Source organism: Anser brachyrhynchus (genome assembly GCF_964034855.1).
Source record: "Anser brachyrhynchus genome assembly, chromosome: 13".
In the NCBI taxonomy this organism is placed as follows: Eukaryota; Metazoa; Chordata; class Aves; order Anseriformes; family Anatidae; genus Anser; species Anser brachyrhynchus.
Window position 1 is genome coordinate 10,716,119 of NC_137708.1, and position 17,605 is coordinate 10,733,723.

At 46.8% G+C, this 17,605-nt stretch overlaps 2 protein-coding genes across 2 annotated transcripts; both read left to right on the forward strand.

Annotated features, from left to right (window-relative positions):
• Positions 1-10,756, forward strand: NUP62CL (nucleoporin 62 C-terminal like). Its single transcript, XM_080553492.1, has 12 exons — positions 1-432; positions 1,171-1,574; positions 2,275-2,385; positions 2,820-2,948; positions 4,017-4,112; positions 5,230-5,332; positions 5,474-5,618; positions 5,936-5,985; positions 6,110-6,244; positions 6,912-7,023; positions 7,818-7,884; positions 10,543-10,756. The coding sequence occupies exons 1-12, from the start codon at positions 149-151 to the stop codon at positions 10,632-10,634; spliced, it is 1,728 nt and encodes a 575-aa protein (XP_080409618.1). The 5' UTR covers positions 1-148; the 3' UTR covers positions 10,635-10,756.
• Positions 10,757-11,591: 835 nt separating this feature from the next.
• RBM41 (RNA binding motif protein 41) lies at positions 11,592-17,499 on the forward strand. The gene is made up of 7 exons (XM_080553494.1): positions 11,592-11,738; positions 11,854-11,970; positions 12,097-12,289; positions 14,281-14,485; positions 15,574-15,947; positions 16,416-16,563; positions 16,893-17,499. Exons 1-7 carry the CDS (start codon positions 11,731-11,733, stop codon positions 17,048-17,050), a joined length of 1,203 nt encoding a protein of 400 aa, XP_080409620.1. The 5' UTR covers positions 11,592-11,730; the 3' UTR covers positions 17,051-17,499.
• The last annotated feature ends 106 nt before the right edge of the window (positions 17,500-17,605 follow it).

A 17,605-nucleotide genomic window follows, 5' to 3' on the forward strand; every position in this document is an offset into this window, starting at 1 on the left:
CTCGAATGCCGCCGGGCGCGTGCGCGGAGTGCGTCATCAGCGCGCGCGGCGGGGCCTGGTCGTCGGTGGGTGCTGCGGGTGGGCTCCGTGACGGGGCCGGGGGAGGCCGCGGGTCCCGCCCGTCCCGCGCCGCCCAGGCCGCTCCGCCATGAACCAGTTCAGCTTCGGCTCGGCCTCGGCCGGCGGCGGCGGCTTCACGTTCGGCACGCCGAAGACCGCCGCCGCCACCACCACGACGGCCGCCGGCTTCTCCTTCACGCCCGCCCCGTCGGGGGGCTTCAGCTTCGGCAGCGCGGCGCAGACGCCCGCCAGCAGCCAGCCCGCGGCGCTCTTCTCCTTCAGCACGCCCGCCACCACCGCGCCGCCCGCAGGCTTCAGCTTCGGGACGCCTGCCTCCGCCGCCGCGCCGGCAGCCAGCGTGTTCCCCATGGGGTGAGCGGCGCTCCCGGGGGCGGGGGGGGCCCCGAGGGGTCGCTTTGGTGCTCAGGGTTGCTTCCGTGCTCCGGGGTCCTCCGTGCTTACTGCGAGCAGCGAGACCTGCCGCCTGTCAGTACCGGTGCCCGGAGCTGGCTTTAAGAGCTGCCCGTTCTGTAGCTCACCCTGCCACTGAGTCATTGGGGGAAAAACGGCTAAGGCTTCAGCCCTTAATATAAAGCATCTTTTGTGATCCAAATCTGAAGCACTGAGAGCCCCCCCCTTGGTCAGGTGGGGCTGTTTTGTCCTTGGAAGTGACTGCCAGGCTTTGAAATGTTTCTTCAGATTTATTGTTTCGGAAGCCTGCTACATCACAGCGGTGGGAAGGGAGCTTAACTTGGGGTTAGTTGTGATGCGTAATTAAAAGAACAGGCTTGTGTGGAGGAAGTGGAAAAGATGCTTAAAAGCTGAGAGAATAAACAGCTTTATTACACCGCTGTAAATGTCTTATAGCGTATTAATAGGCAGAAGTAATTAAGGGGGTGTCAATGTAAGGAGACTTAACAGTATCGCAGTTGACAGGACTTATAATACAATCTTTGTCAAAACAGAAATATGATCCTGGTAGAGTGCCTGTCATTTTCAAAGATGCTTTCTGTTGTTTTGTCAGCAAACGGTCCGTAAGAAAGCTGACTCAGTATTCACTGGATGTATGTCTTAAACAGACTGACTCACTGCTTTTTTTTTCTTTTGTAGGGGAAATGCACCCAAATTAAACTTTGGAAGCAGTAGCACAACTCAGGCTACTGGAATCACAGGGGGGTTTGGGTTTGGTAGCTCTGTACCAACCAGCACACCCTCGAGTCAAGCAGCAGCCCCTGCTGGCTTCGTGTTCGGAGCTGCTGCTGCTGCCACCACCACGACGACAACCACCACCACTCAGTCTGGGACAACTGGAGGCTTTACTTTCGCTAGCGGTACCACGACCCAGGCGGGGACAACCAGCTTCAGCATCGGTGCTGCAAGCACCACGACTCTGCAAGCAGCGCCTGCGGGGCTGACCTTTGGAGCAGCACCCGCTGCTGCGGCCACCACTGCGGCCGCCTTAGGAACCACAACCCAGCCTGCAGCCCCCTTCAGCCTTGGGACACAGTCCTCGGGTGAGTGCCTGGGCTTGAAACGTGAGCTGTCTTTGGCAGAGTTTGTATGTGTAAGTGAACTAATGAGCTTGCCTCTTGGCTAACAGTGTGGCTAGCAAAGTATCTGTATGGAGAAGTTGCTCAGAATGGCACCTTGCTCTGGCTTTGACAATATGTCTGGGCTGTTGTAGGGAGGGCTTGAGTGCCATGGATACAGGCTTCTAATCTGAGTGGTGTTTTACAAGTATTACTTACGTGGTGGGTTTGAAAAGTGAGGCTGGAATAATATTAAAAGGGTGTGTAGAGGTGCCAGCTCTATTTGGAGTCTTATAAAAAAATGTTCTTGGTGGCTTTCCTAATGCGAGGGGAAAGGGCTCGAAGCAGTGGGGAAGGAGTGCTGCGGGGTGTGCACGAGCCTGTTTGCTTCTGTAGAATTGGCAGAAATTCAATTCGCAGCTTTTGATTTACTTGGTGATAGTTCAGGCCTTTGAAGGAAGATCTGGGGTGAGGATGATGTTCATCTGCATTAAATCATTTGTTAAAGCCTCTTAAGTAATCTTCCTAGCTCTACTTCATTTGCTGGATAATGCAGAGTATTTGTTACATTAAACATTAATGTTTTGCTTAAACTGTTACTTCTGCTGACTTGAATACTGTGATCAGTTTCTCTGTAGCAAGAGGTTCATCTTTCCTTTTCTGTGTATCCTGTGTTTTGTTCCAGGTCTAAACTTTGGATCGTTGACTTCAACAGCAGCCACTAGTGCACCGACGGCAACTCTGACTGCTACTACCAGCCAGGGACCCACTCTGTCCTTCGGAAACAAACTGGGAGGTAGGAATAGATTTTAGGAGATGATTACTCAAACTCGGTGAATCTGTTGCCCTTCTGGGTATAGTTTTCTAAACTGGCTTCTGGAGGTGGTCTGGAACCGTTACTGTGAGTTTGCAATGGCATCAGTACTCTGTGAAAGCTCATTGAATGTAATTATAAAGCTCGATTAGTGTGCTGTGTTGTGTCCCGTGCGACATTCTGTTCTGCACATCTTTCTGGAGTGTAACGGAAGGGAACTACAAGTTTAAAGGGTACATTAGAAAAGAGAGAGTTCAAGCAGAACACAGGAAAAATAATTTAAAATTCTCTTGTACCCATGCAAAAGATGGTCTGATTAGGCAAATCTGTGTCCCACTCGTAGCGTGGTTCTTCTGAAATGTGTGAAAGCCCCAAGGGCTCTGCTTGTACAAGATCTCCACTTCTTCTGTTTGTAGTAACATCCACAGCTTCCACAACGGCGGCTACCACCACAGCTTCTCTTCTTGGTTCAACGGGCCCTACTTTGTTTGCGTCTATAGCAAGTTCTTCAGCACCGACCTCATCTACCACCACAGGCCTCTCACGTGAGTCACAGTATGCAGATCTGGTGTGTTGGGGGAATAAATGAGTAGCATTTATTGATGAGGTGCTGTCTGTCCGTAGTGAAGCATCAGTTGCTGAGATAATACGGGACAAGGCTCTTCTTGCTGTTTGGTGCCTTCCCTCTTTAAATTGTGGCAAAACTTCTTCAGTAGCAAGGCACAGAAAATTTTGTACAAAATAAAGCATGCTTTAGATTCAGTGGGCAAAGCAGCAAGTGGGAATTTAATCTGTATGTGAATTTTTGTCTGCGTAATATCACAGCTGAGCTTTCTGGTGATGCTGCTGTTTTCCCAGACCAGTGCCTTGAATCTGGTTACATCTGCCTTTGACTCTTGTATTAGGTGCTCACGCTTAAAGGGCAGAGTGGCCTGTGACAGTGGAGGTGCAGTGTGGTAAAAACACACTGTATTCATACAGCTGTACATGTACAGGTTCCTCTGGTAATAATTGACTTGTTTCCTCTTGCAAAATTATTTTTGGCAGGAAATAGTATCTGTTAGTATCTGTTTTCTGACAGCTTCAAGGCAGAAGCTGAAGTTTAAATTGAGTTCTAACAGTTTCCTTTCTCAACCTGCAAGGACATGTTAACACTTCGGTTTCCTTTGATTATGGAGACTAGCTACAGCAAATGTTAATGTTTACTAGAGTTAATACAACTTTTCCACATAATAATACTGCCTTACACCTAGCTCTGAAAACTTAGTAGATGCTCCCAGGGAGCTTCAGAAGTTTTGTTAGTCATCATTTTTAATTAATCGGTTGTAGTTTGAGTTAAATGTCAGATAATTCAAAGTAAGAGAAATGGTTGTAGTTTGACAGCTGAGCTAGTAGTTTTCTATAAGTATCATACGAACAACAATGCCACTGGCTATTTTATGACTTCAGCCTACCTCTTTTCATGTGTCTGTATGATCCTCCATGTAAACAGTGATCATGGCTAATGCAAACAGAAGACCCAGTGAAAGTGGGTGGACAGGCAGGGTGGTTTTTTGGTGGCGAACTGTATTTAATGGGACATGCAAACTCTTAATGTTGTCTTCGGTTCACAGTTGGTGCTCCTTCCACTGGTACAGCTGGTCTTGGAACTTCCGGATTTGGCTTAAAAGCTCCTGGAACAACAGCTGCAGCAACAAGCACAGCCACAAGTAAGTAGTTGCAGATAAAAGATGAAGAGAAGGAAGCCTGACTTCTGTCTAGGAGTAGTGTAAAGGTCCATGCTAGTGTAGCAGCACAGCACAGTTGTGCTAATTTCTAGTGTCCAGTGACTGAAAGTAATACCGTATTTCTTTCTGTGATCCTCCTTTTTCATATCCACAAGTCCACAGTTACTTACGGCTTCTGAGAGTGTCCACAGCAGGGTGTGCGTGAAGGCCTTTAGGGCTTTGATGTTCTAGTCTGGAGTAAGCAGGTACATTAGCTGCTTCTCCTCTAGCCTGTCTGTGTAGATGCAAAATTGCTTTAGATTTCTCTATTTGGGATAGAAGGGAAGGGAGAGGTCAAAGATTTGTAGGGAAAGTTAGGGAGAAATGTTTTATGTTTTGATTCTGCCCTATTAAGCTGTTTTTTCCACATTTTAAGTTTAAAAGCATAGGATTTCACTAGCTTTTCTTCCCAAAAATGTGGTGCTAAGTGCTGCATTTAAATGTTGACACTCATGTGAAGATCTGCAGTGCTGCACAGTGTTAGGATTCAGGACTGAGCATCCTTTTCGGGATGCAGTTACCTGTCAGTGTTCACTGTAACAATATGGATGCTGCTCAGCTCAAGGCATTTCTCAAGTTTGTTTCTAGAGTGACTGAAGAATTTAGTTCAATACCTAAGGTGTTGTATGACTGGCTGGCAGCATCATCTGGTAAATGTTCCTTAGCTTTGTAAAAACAGAAATCAATCTCCTACAAAGCGCACCATAGCAGCAATGGTTCAGGGCAGGAACTGGATGTGCTGACAGATTTTAGATCTAATATTGAAACACGGATTGAGAGGGGTGTTGGCTATGTTGTGTTTCTTTGAATAATGCACAGGTTAAGGGCAGATTGTCAGTTCCTCATTTGACTAGATCTAGCAGTCAGGTATTTACAGTCCACTATTGTTAATTGTGTCAAGATGTGCTTGGTTTCCTTCTTGACACACCCAGGATTTGCTTTTTGTTAAAGGGACATTTGAGCTCATAAAGCACTGCATTCGAATTGTGTATTGGATCTGTTCTCAGTTTGTTACGTACCGGATGTTCTTTCGTTATTTGACCGGAATCTCTTCATTCAGGCACTTCTGCTTCTAGTTTTGCTTTGAATCTTAAGCCATTAACTACAACGGGTGCTATTGGAGCTGTGACTTCTACAACTGCTATAACCACCACAACAACCAGGTGAGTCTTATTACAACTATTTCCTGACTGGGACAAGAGTCAGTATTAATGCTGGTATCTGGTGGAGGAAGGGGAAACAGGCGTTACCACACTTGGACTTTTTTGATCTCATATTCTGTACTGTCTCACGCTTCCTCTCAGTGCGCCTCCAGTGATGACTTACGCCCAGCTTGAGAGTTTGATAAATAAGTGGAGTCTAGAACTGGAAGATCAAGAGAAACACTTTCTTCATCAAGCTACGCAAGTTAATGCCTGGGATCGAACACTGATAGAGAATGGAGAGAAGGTAAGGTGATATCCAGTGTGAACTCATTTTGCTTGCTTAGATTGTTAAAGGCATTGTGCCACAGATGCAGCAAGCCCTCTGGTAAGACTTCCTGCTTTTAAAAAGATAAATGTGAAATGCCTTTGAAAAACTCAGTGCCTATTCTACTCTCTTTTTATAGCCAAAACTCCATTAGTAAACTTTTTATCTGTAAACATTCGTGCAACTCTTTCGCTTTACTAGAAGATAATTTTATGATAATAGCTTTCTCAGTTCCACTCATTTTCTTTTGAGATTACTTTTTGAGTATTCCTGCTATAATTGTCTTCTGCTTACAGATTACTTCATTACACAGAGAAGTAGAGAAAGTGAAGCTTGATCAGAAGAGGTAAACTATGAACACTTGAGATAATGTTTTCATTTTTTTGCATCGTTTTGCATTGTGTGGAAGTTCTAGAATGTATATAGCCTCTAAGCCTGTTCTAAATTGTAGGTGTTTTCTTTCTGTTCAGATTGGATCAGGAGCTAGACTTCATTCTGTCTCAGCAGAAAGAGCTTGAAGACTTGTTGACCCCTCTGGAGGAGTCTGTGAAGGAACAGAGTGGGACTATCTATTTGCAGCATGCAGATGAAGAACGGGAGAGGACGTAAGACAAAAATCTGTTTGAACATGTGCTAAAACAGACTAATATGATGATGATCAATCAGAATTATAATTGGGATGCATGATACATAACTATCAATGGCCTTTTTCAAATATGTAATCCACTTTTATGCATGGCAACTTATATTTTACGCATTAGAAACACGAGAATTGCAACTGGAAGCCCCTTAATGAGCATGAAGAGAGCTTTGTTGGATGTTCTAATCAGCTGTCTGGGGAAAGGTTTCTAATTTAGGCATAATCTCTAAAAATTAATGATTATTTGGTGATAAGTGATGAGAACAGAATGCACTATGTGCAGCTCAAGCTTTCTTCTAAGCATAAGTGTTGAATTTTAGCAAGATAATTAAAGTGTTTTGTTCAAGAGAGAACCTCGAAGAATCTGGACAGGTGGTTCAATTCTGACTGAACCTTCCAGAAAGAGCTCAGCAGTTTTGCATGTCTGTCTCTATATCTTATAGAGTGAAATACATTAGGAGTTAATTCATCTGTGTAATAAAATGCCTCTCATGGTGCTCTTCACGTATCTGCTATGCCCTGGTTAAAAGGCACGAATGCTAGTTCTGATTGACTGAAGTTAGTGTGATTGGTCGTAGGTCTGCTGAAGTACACTTTAAATGTTCTGACCTTGGTTCCCATGCATTTCGCAGCTATAAGTTGGCTGAAAACATCGATGCTCAGTTGAAGCGTATGGCACAAGATCTCAAGGACATCATTGAGCACTTGAATACATCAGGAGGCCCAGCAGACACCAGTGACCCGGTAAATCCAAGCTTGATTTTTTTTAATGCTGGAAAAGAGTCACAGGATATTTAAACAGTGCTGACTCTTCATTTGCTTGCTCATGGATACTCTGCTTTTAGTTTCAAGCTAGGAAACATATTTTGTTTCATCTTTCATTTCATTCACTTCTGATAAGACTTGCATTATAACACAATGCAAGCCAGCCTGGCTTGCCCATTTAGTCTGCGATTGTTAGTAGCTTTCAAAGTATCTAATTCTGGTGTGAATTTTTTTCCTCTTTTGGTGTAATATTGCCTAGATAACTAGTTTGAGACCTTTCTTGACTTTTATTCCACTACCTGCTCCTCCATTTTGTATGAGATGCAGTAGCTGTTGAATTCTTTCTATACTACTTTAGAAGAAGACCAGAATTGCTAGCTTCCTGATATGTATTAAATTGATCTTGTTACCACTTGCATCTCTTTACTACAAGGCTTTTTTCAGTAAAAATTTCCATTCGGTGGTTCAGACTGAGTTTTTTCCCTTTTTTAACTTCTTCCACCTCAAGACTGAGATTAATGATGTGGTGGATCTTACGGTTGAATTTGGCTAAAACTAAGCCACAGGCATGTACTTGGTCTGTTTTCTTGATGTCAAGGAGAAGCAAACTAGCACAGTTGCTGCACAGCAAAAATGACTGCTGTGTTAGTGGAGTTGTATGTTTGAGAAATATTACTTCTATACCCCGAAGACGGGGACAGGAAGGCTGTCTTTTACTGCTGTTAGTTTTAATGTACTGTAACAAATAGCTCTCACCTTCTCTTTCTATTCAGCTTCAACAGATCTGTAAAATTTTGAATGCACACATGGATTCATTGCAGTGGATTGACCAGAACTCAGGTGAGAGTCCATCTTGCAGCTTTGGGGGAATGTGAATACGAAGTGTGTAGTGTGTATGCAAGTGTACCTTGGATATATGAGTTCCTGAAGATCACTGAGGAATCTTCTCCTCCTTGTCTTCAATTACATTGTCCCTTCTCTGCTTGAATTCTCTTGATGTGCCTTGAGGGCCTCTGCTGAAAAGTGATTTGTGATAACAGCTGGTATTTTATAAAAAGTACTATTTGAAATGCATCAATGCAGAGCAGATGACGTGAAAAACCTTATCCTTGGTTCCACCAAAATGAGGTTAAATATTTCAACTTCTGAAGTGTTCCTGGATTCCCCTTAGAAATAAGAAAATGTATGTTTTGAGGGGGGTGGAGATAGGGGAGGTTAGTGTTAGCAGCATTCCCCTGTGAACTGTGGAAAAGCCAAATCAAGGCAGGACTGATCTGCATGTGTTTATCTGCAAGCATGGTAACTGGAGTAATAGTGTGGAAATGTCAAAATAGCAATTGCTTGAGAATTAATGCAGAGCAGAAAATGTGCTCTATAGTGAAAACTTGATAGCGTAGTTACTGTTATTTCATGTTTTGGATTCACTCAACTAATATAATGTGGTGCTTTCAGGGCTCAACACTGAAAACAAAACAAACGAACTCTTCTGTTAGGGTCTGTGTCTTTCTGAGAGATTCAAGAATTCTGTGGCTTTGCATTTAACAGATGTTAGCAGCCACAGGAGGGCATTGCAGAATAAAGCAGTGCAGCTCTCACCAGTACCAAACTGTGGCTGTCTGACTGCAGGGCTGTTCACACCTGCTGTAATTCTTGGGTGAAAGCAGGCATGCTAGTAATTTATTTTTAAATAGCACTATTGGCTTGCTTAGGTCTGGATTAAATTTGCCTTTTTCTTCTAGAAGACAAATGCTAGCTTTCACATTCCCAACATGCCTTTATCATGAAATCTGGTATAGCTCCTTTGGCACCAGAACGCTGACTCTACAGAATGTTTGAAAAAAGCAATCTGTTTCATTTCAGCTTTACTAGAAAGGAGATAATTTTTTCAGTCATTCTATACTAAAGTAATTGTCTTGTCAGTTAATCATAATTCATTATCTTTACTGATAAATGTGCATTTTCTAAAGAAACAGTTCAGCTTCAGTTTATCTTCAAATAAGAAGCAAAAAGCCTAAGAAAATGCAGTTAAATTAATATATCTGTTTCTGTGGAGTTCTTGGCAAGGAGAAGAATTCCTGTTATTGCAAGGGGGAGGAAGATGCAGTTCTGAACGTAACCCTCCCAGCAGCTCTTGTCATTAGTAACTTGAGAGTAGGCCTGGGAAAGATCCATTTCTTAACATTCTTTTTTAAATCAAAAACAAATGAACAAAACAACTGAACTCCACAAAAGAAAGACATCTGTTCTGTAGGTGGTGTTATCAGTTTTATCAGTTTTATTTCCCCTGAAACACCTTCGGGGCTGTCTCACAACAGCCAGTGATCTTTTCTAGGCCTGTGTGTACACAGCGGTTATTAACTTGTCTGACGTGTTCAAGAATTATGTGGAGCTGGGGCACTTTAATCAAGCTAATGTTAACTTGTCAGTGTAACAGAAGCTGAACATGAATGGACTTGCTGAACACGGGTACAGGGTGATGTTCCTGCCATAAGGTGGCCTCAGTGAAAGGAGGATTTGGACAAAACAGTGTTCTGAAACTTCCTTTTTCTGAGAGGAACAGGAATTCTTTTCTTAGTTACAACTGAGTTCTGAGTGGAGATGGTGAAGCAGGCTGTCATTTCATGCCATGATAATTTTTGCACAGTGAATTTTTGAAAACTGACAAACTGCAATGTGGTGTTTAATATGTTACTGGAAGATTCTGGGTTTGGCAAACTCTAAAATTAAAACTTAAACTGGAATATCTCCAAGCCACAGACTGACATAATGCCGTAGCCCTGTTGAATAACTTCTGATAAGCTTTCATGAAATTAAATTAAACATTGCTCTAGCTTGTGCCAAGAATTTTTGTATGTTGCAATGCCTCCTGCATTTAAAGTTGATAGTCAATCAGTTTATTTGCAGATCACTGATTTGGAAATCTATATAACAGGTTATCTGTACTGCGACTGCAAGTGATCTGCAGCTCTTCTGTATGATTGCACTCTTTTCTGTATTTACAGTTAAAAGCTTGTTATGGCTGTGTGATATCCTGCAGGAAAATATGTATATACTTCAAACAGATTGACTAACCTGTAATTTGCATAATTCAGAAGTAGTTTAGCATGAGGTGGGCAGGGGAAGTTCCTTCATACAGCAATTACTTCCTTTCAAGCTGCAGACCAGCTTGCAGCTCCTGTTCAGGAGGGGTTTGCTCTGCTCTCTGGTGCTGTGCCCTGAAACGACAAGCTGGCTCAGCAAGAAGTGTGAACATGTCAGGTTTTTTTTCTGATTCTGCTTGCTAGTCCCTGCCACAATACTTTTTGGACAACCTTTAAAGGCCGTGGAAGGTTAGCAGTGCTCTGTGTTGTGTTTTCCTGTTGCACTGTGCACTGTCAAATTCCAGTGAATGTTAAAACGGAAAAGTATTTTTCTTTCTCTTTCCCCAGGCTTAACTGTGCAGGGTTATATTTTAGGATGATTGTGAAATTGATCACTTTTTTTTCTTCTTTCCCCCAGCCTTGTTGCAGAGAAAGGTGGAAGAAGTGACAAAGGTTTGTGAGAGCCGCCGCAAGGAGCAAGAGCGCAGTTTTCGGATCACATTTGATTGAAAGTTTCAAAAGTTGTTAATATTAACCTAATATCCACATAGGAAAGAAGCTGGTGGGGACCTAAGTCTAAACTTGTGATCTGTTTTTCTTTTTGTTGCAATAAAGTTCGTTTTTACTCCAAAGCTACTCTTTGTAGTGTCTTTGGAATTCACCAACTCTGTTCTGAGAGCCTGCATGAAGTTTGTGCTCAAAGTATATGCTTTTGTTTTCTGTTTTTTATAGCTGCCTGCAGATTGTTATATATACAGTGCTCAAATCCCTCAAGCACAGCATTTTTGTGACTTCACAATGGAGCTCTCCAGCTCTGTACTTAATTGTAACTTGAATATTTTCCATCAGAACTCTATGAAATTTATTCAGAGCCTTACAGAGGTGGTTTAATGAACAGCTGTCCTCACAAGAAGCTGTAGAAGTCTGATAGATCCAGCTTCCCAATATCACAAGCTGGAGGTTGCTTCCACTTCAGAAAGTGGGCCTCATTTCCTGTAGTTTTTGGATGAGCTGCTTTTTACTTTGTGCCTTCAAATGTTCCAGTAAGCAGGCTTTTTAGTTGAAAAAGATTAGATATTTTTCAACTAAACATTTAGGTAGTACCAAATTCAGTAGTGGAACGTGTTCAGTTGCAAGGGTGAAGGAGAACATGTTGAAAAATCTGCTGTGAAGACTTAAGACGAAGGGTATTTTAATAACAATGTAGTTTATGCACATTCCATGGTATATTTACTAATGCAGTAAATGAGTAATTGTGTATTTAGCAGAGCTGCCCCAATTCTCATTTGCCCTTCATGCAATGGGTGTGCTTTATATTTACTTTTTCTCTTCCCCCCATCTTCCGTACATAATTATTCTCTGAAATAACAGGGAAGGGCCACCTCACTGTAATACTTCACTGATTTTATTGGAATCGTCGCTTTTGTCCTCGGGCCTGTTCTGCGCCGCGGCTCTGCCCGCGCTCCCAGGCGCCAGGCGGCGCTCGGTCCTCCCGCACTACGATTCCCAGCAGCCCCCGCGCGGGCCCGCCCCCCGCCGGCCGGCAAGGCCGCTCGCGGGGGCTGCCGGGAGTTGGAGTCCCGGGCGGGAGGCGAGAGCCGCGGCCATGCGGAGGTGAGCGGGCCGGGCCGGGGGGGAGCGGGTCCGGGGGGGGGTGGCATGGCGCTCCGGGAGCCGTGCCGGTGTGTGGGGCTGCGGGTGTCCCCTGAGCGCTGTCTCTGCTCCCCAGGGTCAACAGCAGCCTGGCCAGCGATGAGGTGCTCCTGGAAGACTTGGAGACGGAAGGCGAGAGGCAGCTGAAGAGCCTGCTCCAGCACCAGCTGGACACCTCCGTCTCCATCGAGCAGTGAGTCCCCACCTGCCCGGAGAGCCCTGGGGGGGGGGGAGAAGCGTGGCCGTGCTGGGGGACGGCAGCGGTGTCACCTCGCCGGGGCCGGGGACCCTAAGGCACTTCTGCCTCTTCGGGTTGCAGGTGCAAGTCGAAGCGGCGATGCTTTGCCCCCGCGGCTTTCTACAAGCCTTTCGGGGAGGAGGCCGCAGGAGCCCTGACCCTGTCGCAGTTCCAGGCCCTGCAGGAGAGCGACAAAGAGACTGCGGCGCTCCGCGAGCTGGGGCTCTCGGACCCGGAGATCCTGCTCTGGAAGAACCGGGCTTCGGCGGGGAAGGTGAGGCACGCTCTGCTCCATCCAAACGTGGTCAAGCCTCTCTAACCCCACAGAAAACCCTTTTCTACACCCTTTTAGAACGCTCAAGTTCTTTGTAAGTCCTTCGGTGAAGGATGGCCGCTCCACGTATCTCCTGCCTGTAGCCAGCACTATCAGGTATTTTTTCTGGCCCGTTTTCTTTGGTTAAAGGGTCTGTGCTAAAAGCTGTGGCGGAAAGAAGAGTTGGTTCTTTGCACCACAGCAAGACCTGGCTATATTCCTGTCACAGGCCACCCTGATGGCCTTGAGCAAATCATTTCAGCTGTTCATACGCCTGAAAGACGGATTTAAAAGCTGGACCAAAGCAGGTCGTCTCCTTCCCCTGCCTTTGCCTCTTTCACATCCCAGAGACAAGGTGCTTTTGGGGTCATTCTGTCAGGTGTACTGGAGCGTCTTGCTCTTAATTTGGTAAAATAAAAGGTGCAAAATAGGACTTGGCCACCCATCTTCTCCTCCTCCTCTTCCTGATCAGTAGCCATGTGCAGAAGGAAGCTGTCTGCAGTAATCATGGGTTTGCCTCTCTTCAACTGAAGTCATTTCTCGCTTTGGTGTTTAAATGCAAACCCAGCCATGGTGGAGCCTGCGTTTAAACTTGGGTAATTTAAGAGTGAAAACAAATATCAATGCTACAAGTTTGTTTGTTGTATTTGCTATAAAATTGGTTCTGGGGTGTTCAGAAATAAAGAATAGAATGGAAAACAGTACTCTGACAGAAAGAACCAGTGACATTAGAGTACGTTCTCTACAGCTCGTGAGAGGAGAAGAAAATGTAGAGAGTTCAAGTCCAGTAGAGATGTGCAACTTTGTATGTGGAGGCCCCGAGTGAAAAGATTCCACCAAGGAGGAATCAGCTGAGACAGAGGACTCCAGATTGCCTGTGGAGCTCTCAGCAAGGTATCAAGTGTAGGCTGCTGTTACTTTCAGCTGCTAAATTGCAGCTTTTTTGAAAACGAAGTGCTACAAATGATTTCCCAGAATTGCTATTCCGTATAAATAGCCTTTTGTGCCCCAAAGAAGCCGTGAAACGGTGAATGGAAGTAGGGCAGATACTGGCCCAGGCAAGGAGGGAGAGATACCCATGGGAAGGTCTTTTAGGTTGTGAGCAGTGCAAGGAAAAAGCCTGATTTCTTGCCTGAAACAGAAGCATTTGCCACTAATTCTTGAACTGAATTTGAGAAAAGAAAATCCAGCTACAACCTCAGAAAAATGTATTCTTGGGATTCTGATAGAGATTGAGGTGGGGGCAGAAATGGCCCTCCAGGTGTTGGGGTATGTCAGTGGGCTTTGGAGTGCAAGTCTGGTGAATCTTAGTGGTGCCCTGGCCCCATGCAATGAGGTTTATTATTCATACAGGAAGATTTAGTTTCAGCTAGGCTAGCTAGTCCAGTCTGAGGTGCAGGATCGGGATGGTTACTGAAAGCTGGCTTGTGTGAAGCTGGCCAGGAATTTAGTCCTCAGCGTAAACCTTCCCTCAGGTGCCAAGCTTGGGGTCCACCTCTCAGCAGACAAGGTTCTCCAAGGGATGTCGGGGTCGGACACCAAAAGCTTTGTGGAGGTTTAGGCTTGTGGATGCTATAGCTGTGGAAAAAGAAATGCCAAAGAGGAGTTTGTGCAGTAACTGTAGAGGGCTTTAGAAAATGCCTGTAGGTGACAAGAGATGGGGACTGCTGGGAAAGAGGACACAGACACCGTAAGACAGTGAGGCTGGGGAGAGGAAAGCAGATCAGAAAGGTCAGGAGATAGGGGCTGTTTGTCCACTTCTCTCAAGAACTGAGGCTTTCTCAGTGCTTGTATTTCCGTCCTAACCTTGCAGTAACAGGACTTCTTGGTGAGCTGCAGTTTGGGGGGTGGTTCCTAGCTCCAGGGCTGGAGAACGTGAAGGCTGGCTGCTGAACCAGCCTCTGAGGAGGAGGCACGTGCTGTGCCTGAGCAAAGCTGTGCCTGTCTTCCAGGGCTCTGGGCTGGGAGCGGCCCCGGAGGCCACGCAGGACCGGCTCCATGCCATCCAGGAGAAGATGGAAGAGCGTCAGCGCATCCTCGCGCTGCCCCAGAGGTTTGCTGGCAGCAAGCAGTTGAGCCGGCGGGAGATGGAGATTGAAAATGCCCTCTTTCAGGGAACGGACCGCCACTCCTTCCTCCGGGCACTCTACCACCAAGGTTTGTGTGCTGGTGGCTGTTCCTGTCTCTGCTCCAGCAGGGAGAGATGGGTGCGTGGGGGTCTGACACATTTCCGTCTGGCTTTCCTGAAGGTGTTCTGCTTTGGCACCATGTGGGTGGGGGTGTTTTCAAGGGTAGAAGAGAAGCAAAGGCACGGAGCAGGAAAGAGAAGTGACTTGTTAAAGGCCCTTCCTGGTAGCCCAGTAGCAGAGGTGGAAATGGAGGCCAGCTGCTGCTTCCCAGTACCCTGACCATTGCATGACACCACTTCTCACCTCAGCAGTGTTGTCTCCGAGCCAGTGGTTTCATTTGGCTTTCTGGATGGAGAGTCTGGTGTTGTTCAGAGTTGGTAACAGCTGCTCCAGTCTGCTTTAGCTGGAGAAATGTACAGGCATGAACCCACTGGGATTTGTTTCTAAGACAAATAACAAACAAGATGAGGAGGAACTCCTAAACTTCATCTCCTATCTCCTAAAACACCACTTTGGTCAGTGTTTGCTCTATAAAGTACAGCTGACCCAGCATCCTTTGTCCCTTTCTCCCTCCTTTGGTGTCAGTGTTGTGGAAGTTAGCAAAACGGAGAAGTGGCAAAGTTGAGGCTGGTAGGCGGGGAGATGTCCCCCTCAGTTCCATGCTGCAAGTCCGTGGGATGGACTTTCTTTAAACCCAGGAGTTTAACGCGGTGTTGACCCTAGAAACCAAATATTTATATTCCAAGTAACAGCGCAGAAAGGTAGCATGGCACATCCTGGCCGTGCATGCAGGAGGAGCAAGGGTGTGGTGAAGGAATCACTAGAATGTGCTGAAGTGTGGCTGCAGATAAGCTGCTGAGGTCAGCTCTGGAAGAAATGAGCACTGCACAAAGCACTGCTGGTGGTGCTGCTCCTGCCTGTGGGTTTGTTCTAAGCAGGGACACCAGCACCTGCTGCCTGCTAGGGCTGCCCTCCCTATTTTAATTAACCTGCGTGGAGGCTGGTTCAGGACGGGGTTTTTCCTGTTTTGGGGTCCCGTCTGTGTCTCTTTTGCAGTCTGCATTTTGCAGGTGTTTGGTGGTGGTCACATTGCCATGTTTCTCTGTTGCGCATTAGATGACACTCGGAGGATAACAGATGAAAAGGACCCCATGGTTCACCTGGACAGTGTTTACCAAGAGCTGCTGAGCAAGCAGCTACCTGAAGAAGTCCAGCCAACCAAGAGTGACCCGTGCTTGCTCCCTTCCCCGGCCCCACAGCATCCTGTGGTCGAGGAGTCATCGCTTCCAGACCAAGAAGAGCAGACAGACCAGGAAAAAAGCCCCAGCCTTCCTTCAGCAAAGCCCCATCAGTCCCCTCCAAGACCTGTGACTATAAAAGAGCCAGTGGAGTTCCTCCCAGAGGAGGAGATCTGCAAGAACCGTCTCTCAGAGGAAGAACTCCGAAATATGCCCAGGTTTGCTTCCTACCATCCTGGAGAGCCCAACAAGGTATTTGGAGATGAACCGTGATTTATTCACCTTCCCAGCCAGCATGCCCGAAAGCTGCTTCAGCAAGCAAAAGCTCCTCTTCCCTGCTGCATGGCTGCTGCCTGGAGGGTGCTTGCTTGATGCTGCCTGCCAAGGGAGAGCAGGGGGCTGATGGCTCTAGTGGGAGGTTACACAGCTGGCAAACAGCTGTGCTGCAGACACTAGCCCCTCCTGGCTCTGGCATGTCCCTAGACAAAATGTCCTCTCCCTCTCTGAGCCCTTCGGAGACTGGCTGTGACTTTATTTAAACTGTGCTTAACTGGTAGCTGGTGCTTGTGTTGTTTTATAAATACGGCAGATGGTTTATAAATATGGGATGGCAGGGTGGCTGAAATAATTCATACGCTTGAGGTGTACAGACTGGGAATGGGCTAAAAAGCATCTGTTGGCGTGGCACAGGCCAGCTGACCCTGTCTCTCTCTGTTACAGGTGCTGTATTTGAAGAACCTGGGCCCTCGAGTGACGATGAAGGACCTAGTGTCGTTGTTTGCTCGGTTCCAGAAGGAGAGTAGCCCGCTGATCCAGTTCCGCCTGCTGAGCGGCCGGATGAGGGGTCAGGCTTTTATCACCTTCCCCGGTGAGTCGCTGCCTCCTGCCTCTCGGTTCTTCCCTGACTCCTGAAGGTGCCACATCTTCCCACTGGGCCCTCGGCTGGCGCAGAGTCCTCTCTCCATGGAGCAGGAGGGGACTTTGCTCCCTTTCCTTCATATCATGGCATAGTCTTTGCTCTGGGCTGGGGGAAGATTCATCAAAACAGCAGGGATGCGTTCTGCTGCTGTATTTATGCAGCTGGAGAACCCCAGAACTGCGCTGGATCACGGTGCAGACTGATGACGTGTGAGCACCGTGTGTGTCTGTGTCAGAACCTGCTGTGTCATCTCAGCCCATTTTGCTCTTTTCTTGCAGATATTCAGTCGGCCCAGGATGCGATGCTGTTGGTGAACGGGTACATTTTGCAGGGGAAGCCGCTGGTGATTGAATTTGGGAAAAGCAAGGGGCAGCTGACAGAGGCAGACTCTGCCGCCCCCTGCTCCTCTGCTGGAGAGACCCCCCCCGCCAAGTAAGGGATGGAGGAGCGGGGACCTTGTAGACTTGGCATGGACCATGGGAGCTTCTTGGTCATAACTGGGACAGCGAAGGACTGCTGGGAGTTAACGTGGCAGTCTGTAAATCTCAGAGTGGGGAAGGGAGAGAGCTGGGGATTTAGGATTTTGGAGGGGAGAAGCAGCTCTGTCCCAGCCTGAGCCAGCAGGGATGGCTTGGGGTACTGGGGCTGGACGTGGCCTCTCGGAATGGTGCTGAGGAAGCGTGGCTTCCCTCTGCCTTGGTGGCACACAAGGATCTTTGTGAGGGCCTGGGCAGCGTGGGGCCTCCTACGTACAATCCTGTCACTGTCTGTACGCTGTGCGGGCTGTGCGGGCTTTTTCCTCCCGTTCTACCTTTGTGTCTGCATTCTGCCTTTTGTGGCAAGGAAGGGGAGGGGAAGCCATGTAAATAAATGTATTTATAAGGTGTCACTCTGAGTGCTCATTTACAAGTCACTGCAGCCGCGCAGGGGCGAGGAACGCTCTGAGGCCCCAGCTGTGGCTTGGCGCCGGCCGCCGCCATCTTCTTGTACG

Bases quoted from the DNA above. Each gene is read 5' to 3' on its own strand.
- RBM41 (XM_080553494.1), top strand. The intron at 12,290-14,280 runs GTGAGGCACGCT...CCTGTCTTCCAG, and splicing joins ACCGGGCTTCGGCGGGGAAG to GGCTCTGGGCTGGGAGCGGC. The intron at 14,486-15,573 runs GTTTGTGTGCTG...GTTGCGCATTAG, and splicing joins CCGGGCACTCTACCACCAAG to ATGACACTCGGAGGATAACA.
- NUP62CL (XM_080553492.1), top strand. From the start codon at position 149: ATGAACCAGTTCAGCTTCGGCTCGGCCTCGGCCGGCGGCGGCGGCTTC. The intron at 4,113-5,229 runs GTAAGTAGTTGC...CTCTTCATTCAG, and splicing joins AGCAACAAGCACAGCCACAA to GCACTTCTGCTTCTAGTTTT. The intron at 7,024-7,817 runs GTAAATCCAAGC...CTTTCTATTCAG, and splicing joins CAGCAGACACCAGTGACCCG to CTTCAACAGATCTGTAAAAT.